The 15653-nt window shown below is 35.1% G+C and overlaps 1 protein-coding gene across 4 annotated transcripts in view; it reads left to right on the forward strand.

Annotated features, from left to right (window-relative positions):
* Positions 1–15653, forward strand: part of LOC101213129 — a 72113-nt gene that overhangs the window by 24886 nt on the left and 31574 nt on the right. For all 4 annotated transcript variants that reach the window (XM_031882177.1, XM_031882176.1, XM_031882175.1 and 1 more), the window contains exons 21-35: positions 82–191; positions 471–567; positions 1105–1203; positions 1304–1444; positions 1634–1702; positions 2951–3391; positions 3480–3800; positions 5405–5536; positions 5660–5773; positions 5916–6100; positions 8788–8896; positions 8972–9115; positions 12304–12579; positions 12734–13405; positions 14371–14586. In XM_031882177.1, the coding sequence (XP_031738037.1) occupies positions 82–191; positions 471–567; positions 1105–1203; positions 1304–1444; positions 1634–1702; positions 2951–3391; positions 3480–3800; positions 5405–5536; positions 5660–5773; positions 5916–6100; positions 8788–8896; positions 8972–9115; positions 12304–12579; positions 12734–13405; positions 14371–14586 (3126 nt within the window). The remainder of the gene's footprint in view (positions 1–81; positions 192–470; positions 568–1104; positions 1204–1303; positions 1445–1633; positions 1703–2950; positions 3392–3479; positions 3801–5404; positions 5537–5659; positions 5774–5915; positions 6101–8787; positions 8897–8971; positions 9116–12303; positions 12580–12733; positions 13406–14370; positions 14587–15653) is intronic.

The raw sequence follows: 15653 nt of genomic DNA on the forward strand, positions 1-15653 counted from the left end.
TAATTAAGGAAAAGAAATGAATTATCTTACACCTTGTTTATAACTTAGTCATACATAATTGTTTAATAATATTTGTTTCAGGGTATAGGCAATTCAGTGGCTCAATGGAAGCCTTGTTATATTGTGCTATCAGGCTTGTATATATACGTTTTGGAATCGGGAAAGTCCCAGATTTACCAACGCTATTTGAGGTTTTTCTTTTGGTTCCTCTCTCCTTATTTATTTTCTTGTCTCTTTGGTTTTCACATTTGAATGTTTTCTAGGTTCTCAATTAACTTGTTTGAGTATCAATTCTTTGGGAGTTTTGTAAGTTCAGCATTATACTCTTTTCATTTCATCAGTGAAAAGTTTGATTTTCTTTTAAAAAATTAACTTGTTTGAGTATTAATGAATTTTCTTGCAAATCAATGGAAAGTTTTGTTTTTGGTTATGAAAAGTAATTATTTTATATTACATTTTGGACATGACAGTGTCGCTGGCAAGCAAGTCCATGAAATTCCATCAACCAGTGTGGGTGGATCGTTGTTTTGTGTTGCGCTGAGTTCTAGAGGCATGGACATTCAGAAGGTATGTTTAATTGATTTGAGGTGTTGTGGGATAATTTTTTTTGTTCGTTTTTTCCTTTTTTGTAATTTTAGTTTTACTTCAAATGTACTATTGATTGTTTTGTTTATTCATTTATGTTTTTTACTAGGTAACAGATATTTTCCCATAAACTTGTGAAATGTTTCTGGTTTGAGTAATTTTTTCGACAGATGTCTATACATTTTGAACTTTTTGCTCTACAAAATTCTCTGGTTGTTTAATTTCATCCGTAGTTATTTAGAGTTCCTTAGTTGTCAATGATCATGGATTCAAGTTGCTATGAGTAGAACAAGTATTTATTCATTTCATCTGATGGAGGTTTCACATCGGAGGAAAAAAGAGAAGATCAGAACTTTGATGTTTTTTATCCTCGGAATCAGCTTTTGTTCACTTTGACCAAGAACATTGATTACAGCTTGGAGGAGAAGAAATACTGCATCTACTAATCGAATCAAATAAAATTACGCTAGCAGCTACATTTTTCTGCTTCAATAATTTCTAATGGTTTATATTTTCTAGGCTTTGGAATCTTCAAGTACCTGGGTGATAGAATTTCAGAATGAAGAGGAGAAGAGCTTGTGGACAAAAAGACTTTTACAAGCGACATACCTAGCTTCTGTACTTCTATTACTCTCTAATTCTCATATGTTCTTCATTTTATCAGTTACATTATTCTCCTTCCTGCTACTTAGTAGCTACTTATTATTGTTATATACAGGCTCCTGCATCGATAGATATACTTGGTGAAACGGGTGACGATGCATCTCAACTCATCGAGCGTCACACACCTAATATGAAAGCAGCGAATCTTGTTATAAATGGAGCATTGATGGAAGCAAAGCTATTGATATACGGGAAGGTACAAATGAATTTTCTAATCCCTATTCAGTTAAATAGTGACTATTGTTGGTATTATGTGTTTATGCTACCATATTCTCTTTGGTGCCGTTAGAGGTCAATAGTTGTTTTACGAGACTAGATAAAATTTCAACATTTTTTTTCATCCAGTTGGTTGAGCAACCTAATGTCTGTCCCCATTATTTTGCAGACTGGAGATGAAGTTGATAATAGACTCGATGAGATTCTGATTCTTGAGCTTCTTGCTTCTGGAGGAAAGGTTGGTTTAGTTTCATTGATGTATAGTTTCTGCTTAGTAATAAATTTATTTTTCATGACTGTGTTTCTTTTCCTTTTATTTGTATGCTAACTAAAATGTCTTATTTTTAAACGGAGACATAAACTTCTTTATTAATACGAACTCAGAATACAAGAAAGTTATACAAAGAGAGCAATAAAGAATTTTAGGGAAAACTAGGGGATCAGGAGGTGCATCCGGACATCTCAACTAGGTTGACACCCCTTAGTGCCAATCATCATATCCCGAGCATACAAAAACAGAACGTTGCAAAAGTTAAATAATGTCCAGCTTAGTACAAGGGGCCAGAAGACAATAAAGGACCAGAAACAAGTTCAACAAAATAGGAAGGCCAAAAATATAGAACTCAAAATTATAAGGCTAAAAAGGAGCAATCCACCAAGGCTTCACAACGCAGGAGGAGGTTTGCTGTGAAGAAGCTTCAGGCTGAGTAATCTGCAAACAGTAGACTGAATCAGCTACTAACAAACAAGCAGGTTGAGAGGGAAAAGCAGTCGAGTTGAGACAAATGTCTTGAATGGAATAATTTTCAAACTCCTTATTTAAGGAGCACCAAACTGCAGCATTAAGATCTACTGAATGCATAATGTTAGAGCAGCAAGGTTTCATCATCTTCCATTTGGAATCATTAAAAACCCAAAAGATAATATCATCATGTACAGTATCTCTTGGTTATGTTTCCTTGTTTTCAAAAAAATTGGGATAGTAATGTTTGTGAAACCTTGTTGGAAATTCCTGTTTCATCTTCTGTTTTCAATCATAGTTTCTAGTTGTGGTGGGAGATTGTTACTTACGTTCCCTACACCTTTTTTTTTTTTGAGAAGGAGACAAGCTTCTTTATTATTAATAAACTCAATGTACAAGAGAGCTATACAATGAGAATAATAGGGAAGCCAAGAAAGGGAGGAGATAGATAGATAGATAGATAGAGCTAGATCAGTAGGTGCACCCTACACCTTTGCTCGAACACAAATGAAGAAACTGAGGCAGAAAGAACAGTTTTATTTATTTATTGTCTATTTAACAATTTTATTTATTTATTGTCTATTTGCTTCTCTTCGATGTACAATTTTTGCTCAACATGTAATTGTATGTTATTCCTTCTTAGGATGATAACTTGTCAGGTTTAATACTTTTCCTGGATAATTGTATGACACCGTAAAGCTTTACAAAAACTGGTAAGCCAGATACTTATGTCATGATTGACAGGTCCATATAATTCTTGGTGATGATGATCTTTCAGTCAAAACAAAACTGCATTCGTTGCATATTAAGGATGAACTTCAAGGCCACTTATCAACAAATTCACAGTATTTAGCACGCTCTGTGCTATCAAATGAGAAATTATCTTCTTCTCCTGAAACATTTGATCCTGATGGGATACAAACAGCTAGTGCAATCACTGAAGAGGACGATAGTTTTAAGGATGCATTGCCTGATTTTTTGTCTCTATCTGATGTTGGAAATTACGAGTCCTCTGGACGTGAATCGACTGAGACCATATTTAATGAAAATGATATAGGAAAAGGGAAGGGCATATCCAGTGACATATTTTATGAGGCAGAGGACAGCGAAGATTCAAACTTTGTGGCTGTAACCTTCCTGACGAGGGGCTCAGATTCCCCTGATTACGATGGTATAGACACTCAGGTACTATTATGATAGTGGTGATAGTTGATTATTTTTTCCAACATCATGTTTTGTTACGATACTGACTAACATATATGAAACATTTCAGATGAGTATTCGCATGTCAAAAATGGAATTCTACTGCAACAGACCCACTCTTGTTGCATTAATTGGTTTTGGTTTGGATATAAGTTCCTCAAATTATGTGGAAGCTAACACAGACTTGCCCAGCTCTTTGGAAGATAAGCTTGTTATGGATAAAGAAAAGGCAGAAGAAAAAGGCCGCGTAAAAGGATTGCTAGGATATGGAAAAAGTCGTGTCGTATTCTACTTAAACATGAATGTTGACAGTGTTTCCATCTATCTAAATATGGAGGATGGATCTCAGCTTGCAATGCTCGTGCAGGAGAGCTTTTTGCTTGACCTCAAGGTGGGTATAATTTATCGTCTCTTTTTGCTAAAATTGTATTTTTATACATAGTGTTATTGAGTTTTAAAGCACCTTTTTTTTACTTGCCATTAGCCTCTCGCTCATTTACAGAAACTGAAATGCTGTCCAAACTTCTTAATATTAGTCTCTTTTTGCTTTAAAAAAATTAATTTGTTAATTTTATTATTTTTATGCGTGATTATTTAAAGAAATGAAAAACACTAAACATATCTTAACTCCCCCCCCCCCCCCCCCCCCCCCACACACACACACACACACAAAAAGAAAGAAAAAAAAGAAAGAGAAACAAAACAAAAAGCGAAACTATCTTTTCCCTTTCTCACCCACTCACACCCTTGTCTCTTTTGCTCCCTTACACCTCCCTTTCAAACCCAAATCTAGCCTTGGGTGTGCGAAATCAAAATCTTCAAATCATTAAGGATGGGGTTTTATTTTTCTTTGGGTGCTAGTTTAGAAAATAAGAGGAAGAGCATGAAGAACAAGAGGAAGAGGGGTGGGGGGTGGCTAAATGGATAGGTTGTGTTGGTTCTTTGTTTATTATTATTTTTTAATATTTTATTTGTGTGTTTCACCTAATAATTTTTGGTTATTATTTGAACTTCTTGTGAACAAAAACAATTTGTGGTTATATATAATTTTTCCACATGAATGAAGTTTTAGTTTAAGATCAATAAATTATTACCCAGTTAGCTTTAGAAAATATTAGAACTTTAATTTTAAGCATTGAATTCCAGTTAATGAGAGTTTTAAATTTAGGACCAAATGGAAGCTAACCCAACCTCAAATATTGAAGTGTAGTATTCTTTATTTTACTCTCTTTTTCGTCTGTCTGTTTACAAGACTAAACAGTTTTTGTATTATCAAGACATCTGGAGCTGGAGATCCTACTTATCGTGGTTTTTGGCCTGTATCGTCATACTTTATCTGTTGTCTTTTATTTGATGTTCAATGTGTTTTCATAATTTGTATTAGTATATGGTGTTTTTTTTGATAAGAGACAAGTATATTCATATAACAAAACAGAACATCCTAAGGGCAAGGGACAAGAGGGCCCTCCCCGGAAGAAGCTAGGGAACTAAGACATAATGGCCTTCCAATTGTTGAAAATCATAGAATGTATTAGTATATGGTGTTGGTGCTATGTGGTTGTCAACCTCGTTGAGATGTCTATGTGTACCTACTAATTCTTGATTTTTGGTTTTTGGATTTCTTCTCGGTATCTTTGTACTTTGAGCAATAGTCTCATTTCATTTATTCAATGAAATGACTTGTTTTCCTTCAAAAAGAAAAGACTAGCGAACAGATAAATGACTTGTTTTCCTTCAAAAAGAAAAGAATAGCAAACAGTTCTTGTATTATCAGTATGTTATGTATGTTGTCATTTTCAATATACGATGAAAGGATGCTAGTGCTTTGATATTTTTTTGTAATGGAAACTAAGATTTTCATTGATATAATTAAAATTCATTATTTACAAAGTACAATGTACAATACAAGTAGGATCAGGCACCTGGACATCTTAATTGCGAAAATTTAAATCTCATTCACTTTTACCAATCTCTAACTGGGATGCTGCTTTTTAGGTCCATCCAAGCTCTCTTTCAATTGAAGGAACTTTAGGGAATTTCAGACTTTGCGATATGTCTTTAGGAGAAGATCATTGCTGGAGTTGGCTTTGTGATATACGAAATCCTGGTGTTGAATCACTTATCAAGGTAACTTTTGTCTTCTTAAATTAGTTAATTGTTGCATTAAGACTCCTGTCTGACGGCATTTGTTTTTTCCCCATTCTCACTTGTAGACTTCAAATGATACTTTTCTTCTCTTTTTCTCTTTAGTTCAAATTTCATTCCTATTGTGCTGACGATGATGACTACAAAGGATATGATTACAGTTTACATGGCCGACTTTCTGCTGTCCGCATAGTTTTCCTTTATAGATTTGTTCAAGAGGTAAAGGAAAGTTTTCTCATTGTTTTCGTTTATAAGTTCTAGTTGTAATCAGTAATATTAGTCCATGGCATACAATCGTACATAACTGGAACTTTTTATTGTAATTATTTTTAATCTTGTGTGTAATTTTCCTCTTCTGTAGATTACAGTTTACTTCATGGGACTAGCGACTCCACATACTGAAGAAGCTGTTAAACTTGTTGATAAAGTTGGTGACTTTGAGTGGTTGATCCAGAAGTATGAAATTGATGGGGCTGCCGCATTCAAGCTAGACCTATCACTAGATACACCCATTATTATTGTTCCCAAGAATTCAAATAGCCAAGAGTTCGTAACCTCTTCTCTATTATTGTCCATGTTACCATTTTGACTATTTTTTTTTTAATTTGACCTATAATTGACATGACACATAAATCACATTCATATGATTACTTAGACGGTAACTTATTGTAAATATAAAAATGAACAAAAATATTATATAACTGAAGGGTAATGAGAAAATTTATTCAATCTAACCAACTAATACATTGCGTTTTGAATGTTTATGTGGTTTTATACCATCTACTGTAGAAATCTCAAATAAAAAAAGAGAGCATTTTTCTGAATTTTGGAGATATTGAATGTTTGGAATGCCTGATCAAAGTTCAAGGTGCTTTTTTTATAAAAGATTTCTCCAACCCAATCGACTTGGCTCGTCTAAAGCAAGTTTTGGTTGATGAAGAGTTAGATTATTTCAGTTCCATCTTAGAAGGGGCTTGTAAAGCTACCCCTTGTAACTCAGAAAATTTGTCAAGAAATCCATTCACACCTTGTTTGTTGATGCTTCAAAAAGAAAATCAGATTCAGATTCCACCGAATTCTAAAAACAGAGACTCCCCGTTCGCTTTCTTCTCGCCAATGATGGAAGATTCAAGGGAAATCGATCAAACTCATGCTTGGCAGAAGAGAGAGGCTAGGACGGCGTGTGGAGTTCTTGAAAGTAGTCCAAGGGTTGCAAATCTGTTAGATATCTAGATTAGTTTAGGGCAAGGGTATAAGGGTAATTAGATATGTAGGCAGTTAGATGGTTATAAATAGGAAGTTGGGGAGGGAGAGGAGAAGCAGAGGACCAGGTTCTTGTGTTTTTGTTATGTTGAGTCTGTTATTTTGATATTCATTGTTCTTAGCATTCTGGTATAAAAATTGAGGACAGCAAGATTAATTTGGGAGAAATCATCAATTTGTGGTATAAATATTGAGGACAACAAGATTCTTTCAACGGCAAACAATTGAAACTGCAAGGTAGCAAGTCTCCCCTTCACTTACCTTGGCCTTCCTTTGGGAGGTTATCCAAAAAGTGATCTGTTTTGGCAGCCTATTCTTGATAAAGTCCTTGGAAAGCTAGATAAATGGAGAAGATACAATCTATCTAGAAGTGGGAGGATTAATAAAAGAGCCTTAAGCTCAAAGTACAAGAGTATTATACTAAGAGCAAGAGAAAAGAGAAAAATCAGTCTACATCTACAACAAAAGCTAAAAAACAAATTCCAAATAGAAGAGATCAAACTTAACATAGAAGTGATCAAGCTAAACAAAACCATATCTGAAGAAATCTTATTACAAAGCATAATGCAAAATCCTCTCATAAAAAACTAAACTGAAACTAAAAAATTTCAAGAAGATGCAAGTTTGCAACCAGCTGCCTCGAAACTGCCTAACCAAATCAATTCATAGTTCAGAGGAAGCTCAGAGAAGTCTTCCACTATTCAGCATTGGCGTGAAGGATTTACTTGCCACCCATATGAAGGGAAATTCAAGAATGACTTAAGTTGGTCTTACACTGAGGAGAAATACATTAAATTGTTGAAGAATCAAATTAGACTAATTCCACAATCAGCAACTATTGATTTTAAATGATCTGGTATTTTGCAAGATCAGGGACAAGAACGAGTAGCAGAAGGCAATTTTGCGGATCCTGGCTCTTTCTCGCATTGAAAACAGGGCATTGAGATCGGTTTCTAGAGGCTCAAAATGTTTCCGACTTTCAAATTTGGTTGACCTATCCAAATGCTTCAATTTCTCATTACTAACGCTGAAAGGGGAGTCAGAAAAAGGGCTCACCCTCTAGTTGGATCGATTGAGAGAGGTTTTGCTTGGAGTTTGCAGAGTACTTAAACTAGGTAGAGTGAGGACGATGAGAAAATGACTTAGAAGAACGGGCTGTGGCTTGAATTTGGGTGCAACTAACTTCCAATAAATCAGTATTAGCCATAAAAATGGAATGTCCGACTTTCACAGAAAGATCTGATTTTTTTTTATTGCTCCAGAAGATCTAATAGATCTATTTTCACCACACAATTGGATAAAGCTCATGATCATGGGCCCTCTTCAAACAACTTTTTGTCCATTTGTGGCTCACGATTCTGTGATTTTCTCCCTCAGTTTTTCTTCCAGTGTTTTTCTTTCGCTTGTGTTGCTGCACACCCTTGCCTTTGTCTTCGTTTGCCCCTGCCTCCCAAGACCCCCATCTGCCGATTGCCATCACTCAAGCCTAGGTTTCAAGTTTCTCTGAATCAGTGAATGCAGTCTATAAAACACTATAGCTTTCTCCGACTCAATTTTGGTTTTTGTTTTGTTTAACCACATCTTGACGACAAGGTGTGTTTTAGGTGCTGGTGATGATAGGAATGTTGTTAGGGTATTATTAGGATTTTAAGGGTTTGTTAGTAATTAGTTAGGGAGGTTGTTTTGGTATTTCGTTATAAATAGGTGTGTGAATAGCAATATTTTAGTGGGTGGGTTAGGGTTTGTGAGAGATCTCAAGACGTGAGGATCCAGGTTTTTTTGTCATTTACGTTTCATTATAAATTGATTGTGTTTTTGTTTCTATCGGAATGTAAAATAAGAACAAAATATTAGTGAGCAATAAATTTCTTCAACTTCATTGATATATGTCGTGGTAGATCATTTGGAAAAAGAAAATGTTAGCAGTCTCAAGAAACCTTAAATGACCATGTGCTCTCTTTTTCTTGTAGTTTCATTCAACTTGACTTGGGACAGTTACGAGTAAAAAATGAATTCAGCTGGCATGGATGTCCAGAAAAAGATGCTTCTGCCGTTCATATTGATGTCCTGCATGCTGAGGTAGAGTTGTTGATGGATTTCTTCAGACCCTTTAAGTATATGTGGAGATTATATTTCCTTTATGTGCAATTGCAGATTTTGGGTGTCAACATGTTGGTAGGGATTAATGGTTGTATAGGTAAACCAATGATTCAGGAAGGCCAAGGACTCGAGGTTTATGTCAGACGAAGCTTAAGGGATGTTTTCAGAAAAGTTCCAACATTCTCGCTTGAAATAGTGGTAATATACTTTTTGAAAGCCTTTTTAGTATCTCCTAGGCTAATTTATTTTTTTGAAATTAAATCTGGTTACTTATCGGTTTATATAATGTTATTTGTCAATATCTTCTTAACACTTCCACTTGTACACTTTTTTTTTTAAAAGAGGAAACATGTCTATTATATTTAAATAAGAAGAGCAAAAGCTCATATTGAGACGAATCAGCAGACGCATCCTGGCATCTGAAATAGGTTGACCCCCTGATGTAATATAGAATAAAGCTATGGTTAAACAGCTGTAGTTAGTTAGTAAAACAGTTTAAACAGTTAAACTGTTTAACAGTTAAGGCTGTTTCATAAACAGTTATTTCAACTAATTGTAACTACTTACAAATTCTCAATAAATACCCCTTATCTTAGCCATAATTGGCAGAGAGTTCATTTTGAGAAATTAAATTCAGACTTGAATTACATCACCCCCTTTAGCGCCCTCATAATTTCCGTAAAAGGGAATAAAGAAATAAAGATTGTCCTTCCTCTAGGCTGATAAAAGCCAATACAAAACAATTGGCCCAAACAGAGCATAAACAATTACATAGATAGACATAAGAAAAAACAGTCCCCATTTATGCTAAAGTCCGGTAGAAACAAAAGACCATCCATCGAACATGGTGTCCAAGACATCAAATTTGAGGGAAGATGAAGGCATCGAGTTCAACAAAATGACTTCCACTTGTACGCTTAGAAATTGATAAAAAGTGAACTTTCTTAGAGTAGTGACGTTAATGTTAAATTTACCATAACCCATCAACTTAAGCTTTTGGGTTGATCGATGATTTAACATGCTATCAGAGCAGAAGGTTTTGAGTTGAACCCGTGTACATTTCCTCATCATTTAATATTGAATTCCACTTGAAGGGTTTTCAACAAAATTTCTCAAGTCCACAAATGAGTGTGAATGGTAGAGTATGGATATAATAATAAGTTTATTATAATTCATCAGCTTAAGCTTTTAAATTGAGTGGCTATTTAACAGAACTATTAATAATTTAATATTAATTGAGGAAGAATTGAAGTTGGTAAAAAATAATTTCTCTTACTTGGCTACCATGTTATGCTACTATTGTACCTAAAAATTTAAATTGATAAGTTTGGGTGTATTTTATGTATCTTTTTTAAAATAAAATTATTTAATTTAAATTATAAAAGGTAATTTAAATTATCATGATTTTAAGATCAATGTGACTCAAATTTTGGCCGGTCCAAGCCTTGAAGAAGAAGACAGCTGATTTGTTGTGGGTAAATGCAGTAAAAGCTCTCTTAGTTGAAATCTGGTTTGAAAGAAACCAAAGAGTTTTCCACGATGGTTACTTGAATGGAACGTTTTGATTCTGCTCGTTCGAATGCATCTTCATGGTGTTCATTATCCAATTTTTTTCAGGATTACTCTTTGTAGGAGATTGTGTTAAATTGGCCAGCATTTATAGACTCCCCACGTTAATCCTAGATCATCCGGCCTTCCAGATCAACTCTCTGCTTCGAACAGTTTTTTTCTCAATCAAGGCTTATTGTTCTTTGTCCTCGACCTGCTGCCTATGATTTATGATTTTGTTTTGGACAGATTATTTTATCATTTTGTTTGGCCTTGTATTTGTGGTGGTTTTGTGATGAGGGCGCTAAGGGGTGTTAACCTAGTTGAAATGCCCGGGTGCGCTTGCTGATCCTCCCCCTATTGATTTTGTATAATCCTCATGTACATTGAGCTTTGTCTCTTTATTTTTCAGTATTAATAATAGTGAGACTCGTATCTTTTTTTAAAAAATGGGTTAATTTGATAAAAGTGTTGCTAGCAGAGCTTTGGTTTAAGCGCAACCTACCGATTTTTTATGATAAGAAAAGGGATTTGCGTGGTGAAAGTAGATCTATTAGATCTCCTGGAGCAATAAAAAGGAAATCAGATCGTTCTGTGTAAGTCGGATGTTTTTTTTGATGGAGTATTGTGAAGAAAGGCCTTTACTTTTGGGCAACATTGGAATTGGGGCAAGGCTGTGCACTTATTATCAAAAGTCGTCCCCTGATGATCAAACTGGTGCGCTGTTGCGAAATGGTGGGTTAGTTTAGGACATGTCATTATCCTCGAACCTTCAGATAAATCTACTTATCTTGTGGAATTAAAAGGTGTTCAACACAGACATCTCTTGAAACAAACATGTATAGGAGCGCTTCTGTATTTTCCCATAAGGTGCCAATGACTGATTATATATTGGTCCGTTTTGCAAAAGGGAAAGATTTCCCTAAGATGTATTGTAAAAAGTTCTGCAGTTGGCCAGCGGTGAAAAGTCAGCTAGGCTGTTCATGTTTCTCTTGGTGTTCCCTCTTCACTCATCTTGAAGCTTATCGTGGGCATTTTGTCATCTTACTTTGGGTTCCTTTGGTCTTCTGTTTTAATTAATTACTTTGTACTTAGTTTACATTTTTTTTTCATTTGTGCTTTCTGGATAGAGGATTTTGTTTAGCTCGTAGTTATTCTTGAGTTTGATTTAGCTATTGTTTGTTTCTGTTTTAGCCCATTTGCTCTCTATACAACTCTCTTGTACTTTGAACGTAAATCTCTCTTACTGTTATTACTATTAGTACTATTAATAAAGAGACTTGTCTCTGTTTAAAAAAAAAAAAGAAAAAGGTTTGGGTTGATATTGTAGAAACTTCTAAAAGAAATGCAGCTGCTTGGTGTTATTCGAATGCTGAATTTAAAATTTATTCAATTCAAGACTTCTGCCTTAACTGAACTGTCTTCATCTGAAGAAATTCAGCACTGTTATGTTCCAGATTGCTGGGACAGATATTGTGTTTTTGTATTGTTGCTGGGATTTATTCTGTATTCCTACATTTGTTTTATCTCTTTTCAGCTTTGCATCTGTCTTCTGTTAGGTAGTATTTATTGTTGTTTTCAGTCTTAGCATGACCTAAATATCTTTCATATTATTTTGGATATGATGACGAGGGTGCTATGGGATGTCAACCTAGTTGAGATGTTCGGGTGCACCTACTGATCCTCTCTATCTCTCTCTCCCCTATTTCTAGGCTTCTCTACTATTCTCAATGTATAACTCTCTTGTACTTTGAGTATTATTATTAATAAAGAAGCTTGTCTCCTTTTAAAAAAAATATATAAATTTAAATTGATTCACATGGTTGCTTTTTTGGTAGGTGGGTTTGTTGCATGGGATGATGTCTGACAAGGAATACAAAGTTATCGTTGACTGTTTATATATGAACTTGTATGAACAGCCAATACTTCCTCCAAGTTTCCGTGGGAAAAAATCTGAGTCAGAGGATACAATGCGTCTGTTGGTTGACAAGGTCAATACAAATAGTCAAATCTTACTGTCTCGGACTGTTACAATAGTGTCCGTTGTTGTGAATAAGGCCTTGTTAGAGCTGTGTAATGGCATTCAGGAGGAGTCACCTTTAGCTCTCATAGAAGTAAGTATATTTGTTGAGTAGTATTGACTATTACTTTTCCTGTAAAGAATGTGTGTGCACGTATTGTATGAGTAATGCTTTTTATGTTTATATGATGCATTTTCATCTGCAACATTGTCATGTCTGACGTGGTAGTTTCTTTTCATTTTTGCAGCTAGAAGGGCTTTGGGTGTTATATCGTATGACTTCATTCCTAGAAACGGATCTCTATTTAACTATTCCTAAGTTTTCTATTCTTGACATTCGCCCTGTTACAAAGCCTGAAATGCGGCTTATGCTTGGGTCATCAACTGACACTTCAAAACAAGCTCCTTTGGAGAACTTTCCATTCCCGAAGAAAAATAGCTTTGGGAAGGCATATTCTGAAGGTAATCTTGATATGGATATCCCTGTTGCTACAATGTTCGTACTGGACTATCGTTGGCGGAAGGAATCTCAATCATTTGTTCTACGGGTTCAACAACCTCGGGTCCTTGTGGTACCAGATTTTCTCCTCGCCGTGGTTGAGTTTTTTGTTCCTGCCTTGAGATCTATTACTGGAAGAGAGGAAACAATGGACCCCAAGAACGATCCCATTGGTAAAAACAACAGCATAGTACTGTCTGGTTCAATTCACAGGCAAAGTGAAGATGTAATTTTGCTATCTCCAAGTAGGCAGCTGGTAGCAGATGCCTTAGGTGTTGATGATTATACATATGATGGTTGTGGAAACACTATTCGTCTAGTGGAAGAAACAGATGGCAAAGGACCACACTCAGGGAGATCTCAACCAATTATTGTTATTGGCCGTTCTAAGAGGCTTCGTTTTGTTAATTTGAAAATTGAGGTACTAATACATTACCACCTATTTACTTTCCTTTTTCAACAAAGATCAAGAACTTTTCTATTGATGTGGTGAGAAGATACAAAAAATGTTCAAGTGAAACATTCTCCTCAACTTTTTTTTCAACAAAGATCAAGAACTTTTCTATCGATGTAGTAAGAAGATACAAGAAGTGTTCAAGTGAAACAATCTCTTCAAAGGGAGTGAGAGAAAGAAAAGCGTCCCCATTCATGCCAATATGCTAGGAGGCTAACAAATTAGACAGAGAGTACCATTGTGAGGCTTTGAAATAGCTAAACGAAAACACTCTATCGAAACTCTTTGACTTGTTTGGAAATATCCTTTGTTTCCTCTGAAACCAGATTTTGGTGATAGGTTTGACGCTGTTAACCTAACCCATAGCTAATGAGCAACCGCAGAGATACGGCCCCATATAACAACTCAATAATATTTCTACTTGCATCACTGTTGAAACCCATTTATTCTTGAAATATGGAATGAGCTGGCATTCACCCTCCCCAACACATAATAAAGAAACAGAATGCAGGAAAACTGAAGAAAAAACACCATCCTTTGAAGCACCTATCCTGTGATTAAACCAGAATAGAGCAAAGTCCAATTAAGTGCATTGACTTTTTGACTTTAAAGTTCCAAATGACCAAAAATACCTCTTCGAAAATGGAAAAGAAATTGAAAAATGCTTGGTAAATGAACTAATTCTGTTTCCTTTAAAAAAACTGAAAATTCTATAATCATCTGCCAAAAGAAAGGTCTGTTCTGAAGCTTTTCCATCAATCATCTGCTAAAACCTAACTTTTTTTTATCCCTTTCGAATTGCAGTTCTAGACAGGTATTACTCGTCTATTAACTTCTAATTTTTTTCCAATTACTTTATGAAATTGTTTGTTATGTATTACATATTTTTGCAGCTCTTATTTCCTGTCCACTGATAAGTCTTTCATTAATAGAATGGTTCTCTCTTGAGAAAGTATACGTACCTGGGGAATGATAGCAGCTATTCTGTGTCCAAAGAGGATGGTGTTGATATTATTCTGGATACCCTTTCATCTGATGAAGAGAAGAAGAATACTGCATCCATTCATGAAACATCAGACACTTCAAATATTTCTTCATCTTTGGAAAGTGATCAAAGTACACTTCGTAGTTTCACATTTGAAACTCAGGTGTGATAATGTTTGGAGTCCATTTTAATATGCTGATATGATTTGATGTCTGTTCATAAATGCCCTTAAATTTTAAGTACTTGAGTATATGTGTATCTATTTGCTTGATTTCTTCCTACTTTCTATCCTTTTTTTCAAAACCTCTTAGTACATGCTCAGTAAATTGGCAACTGAGCATCTGGAACCCAAAAACTGATGCAAAAAAATAAATGGGAAGAGTTGTTGGTTTTGTCATTTATAGGGGAACATTAATCCACCTGTACTAAAACATATTTTCTTTTACTATATTTGTAGAAAATCAAGCTGATTCAATTCATCTGTAAATTTGGAATTAAATTAAGAATTCTGCAAAGATTGTTTCCTTTCATATTTTAAAATTTTTCCATCCCATGTAGATTTTTTGATTGATTGCTTAATTCTAGCAGAAATGCTTTAAAATCCTCTCGTATAAATTTGAGTCTTTCTCATGGAAACGAAAACATTTCTCATTCATAGTTTCATGATAAAGTAGCCTTGAATATCTTCAAATCCTAGCCTTGCCACTAGAGTCCTAGCTTCCGTTGTAGGAACCCTAGCTATGTTGCCTTGCTTTCTTTCGAAAACTAATCACTGTCACTCATCTCCACGACAAAACCCTTGGCATCGTGCATCCTTCGTAGAAGATTTAGCGTTGTACCTCATAAATCACAACACTGCTGCTCTTGCACTCTGTTGCCACCATCAAACACAGTTTTCATCCCTTGGTTTTTGGAGCTTGTTTTGCCGTTTTTGGTTGGCCATTTTGTTCTCTCTTTTACACCCCAGTTTGCATCCTGGAACAATTTTATTCTTGTCTCTATCAAAGAAAAGTTTGTCTCTCGCAAAAGAAACAGTAATCGGTTACAATGATGTAAACCAGCGGGACAAACAAAAAAAAAAAAAAGATGGTTTGTTTGTCACCCATGAAGTTTCAACATTTAAGATACCCCACATCTAAATTAAGGTCCATCTGCAAAAAACGGCATTGAGGTGATTATTCTTACCCTTCTATGAGACAATACTACTTTCTTAGCAAGCTTTGAAGGAAT

This window comes from Cucumis sativus, chromosome 3 (assembly GCF_000004075.3).
Source record: "Cucumis sativus cultivar 9930 chromosome 3, Cucumber_9930_V3, whole genome shotgun sequence".
Classification (NCBI taxonomy): Eukaryota; Viridiplantae; Streptophyta; class Magnoliopsida; order Cucurbitales; family Cucurbitaceae; genus Cucumis; species Cucumis sativus.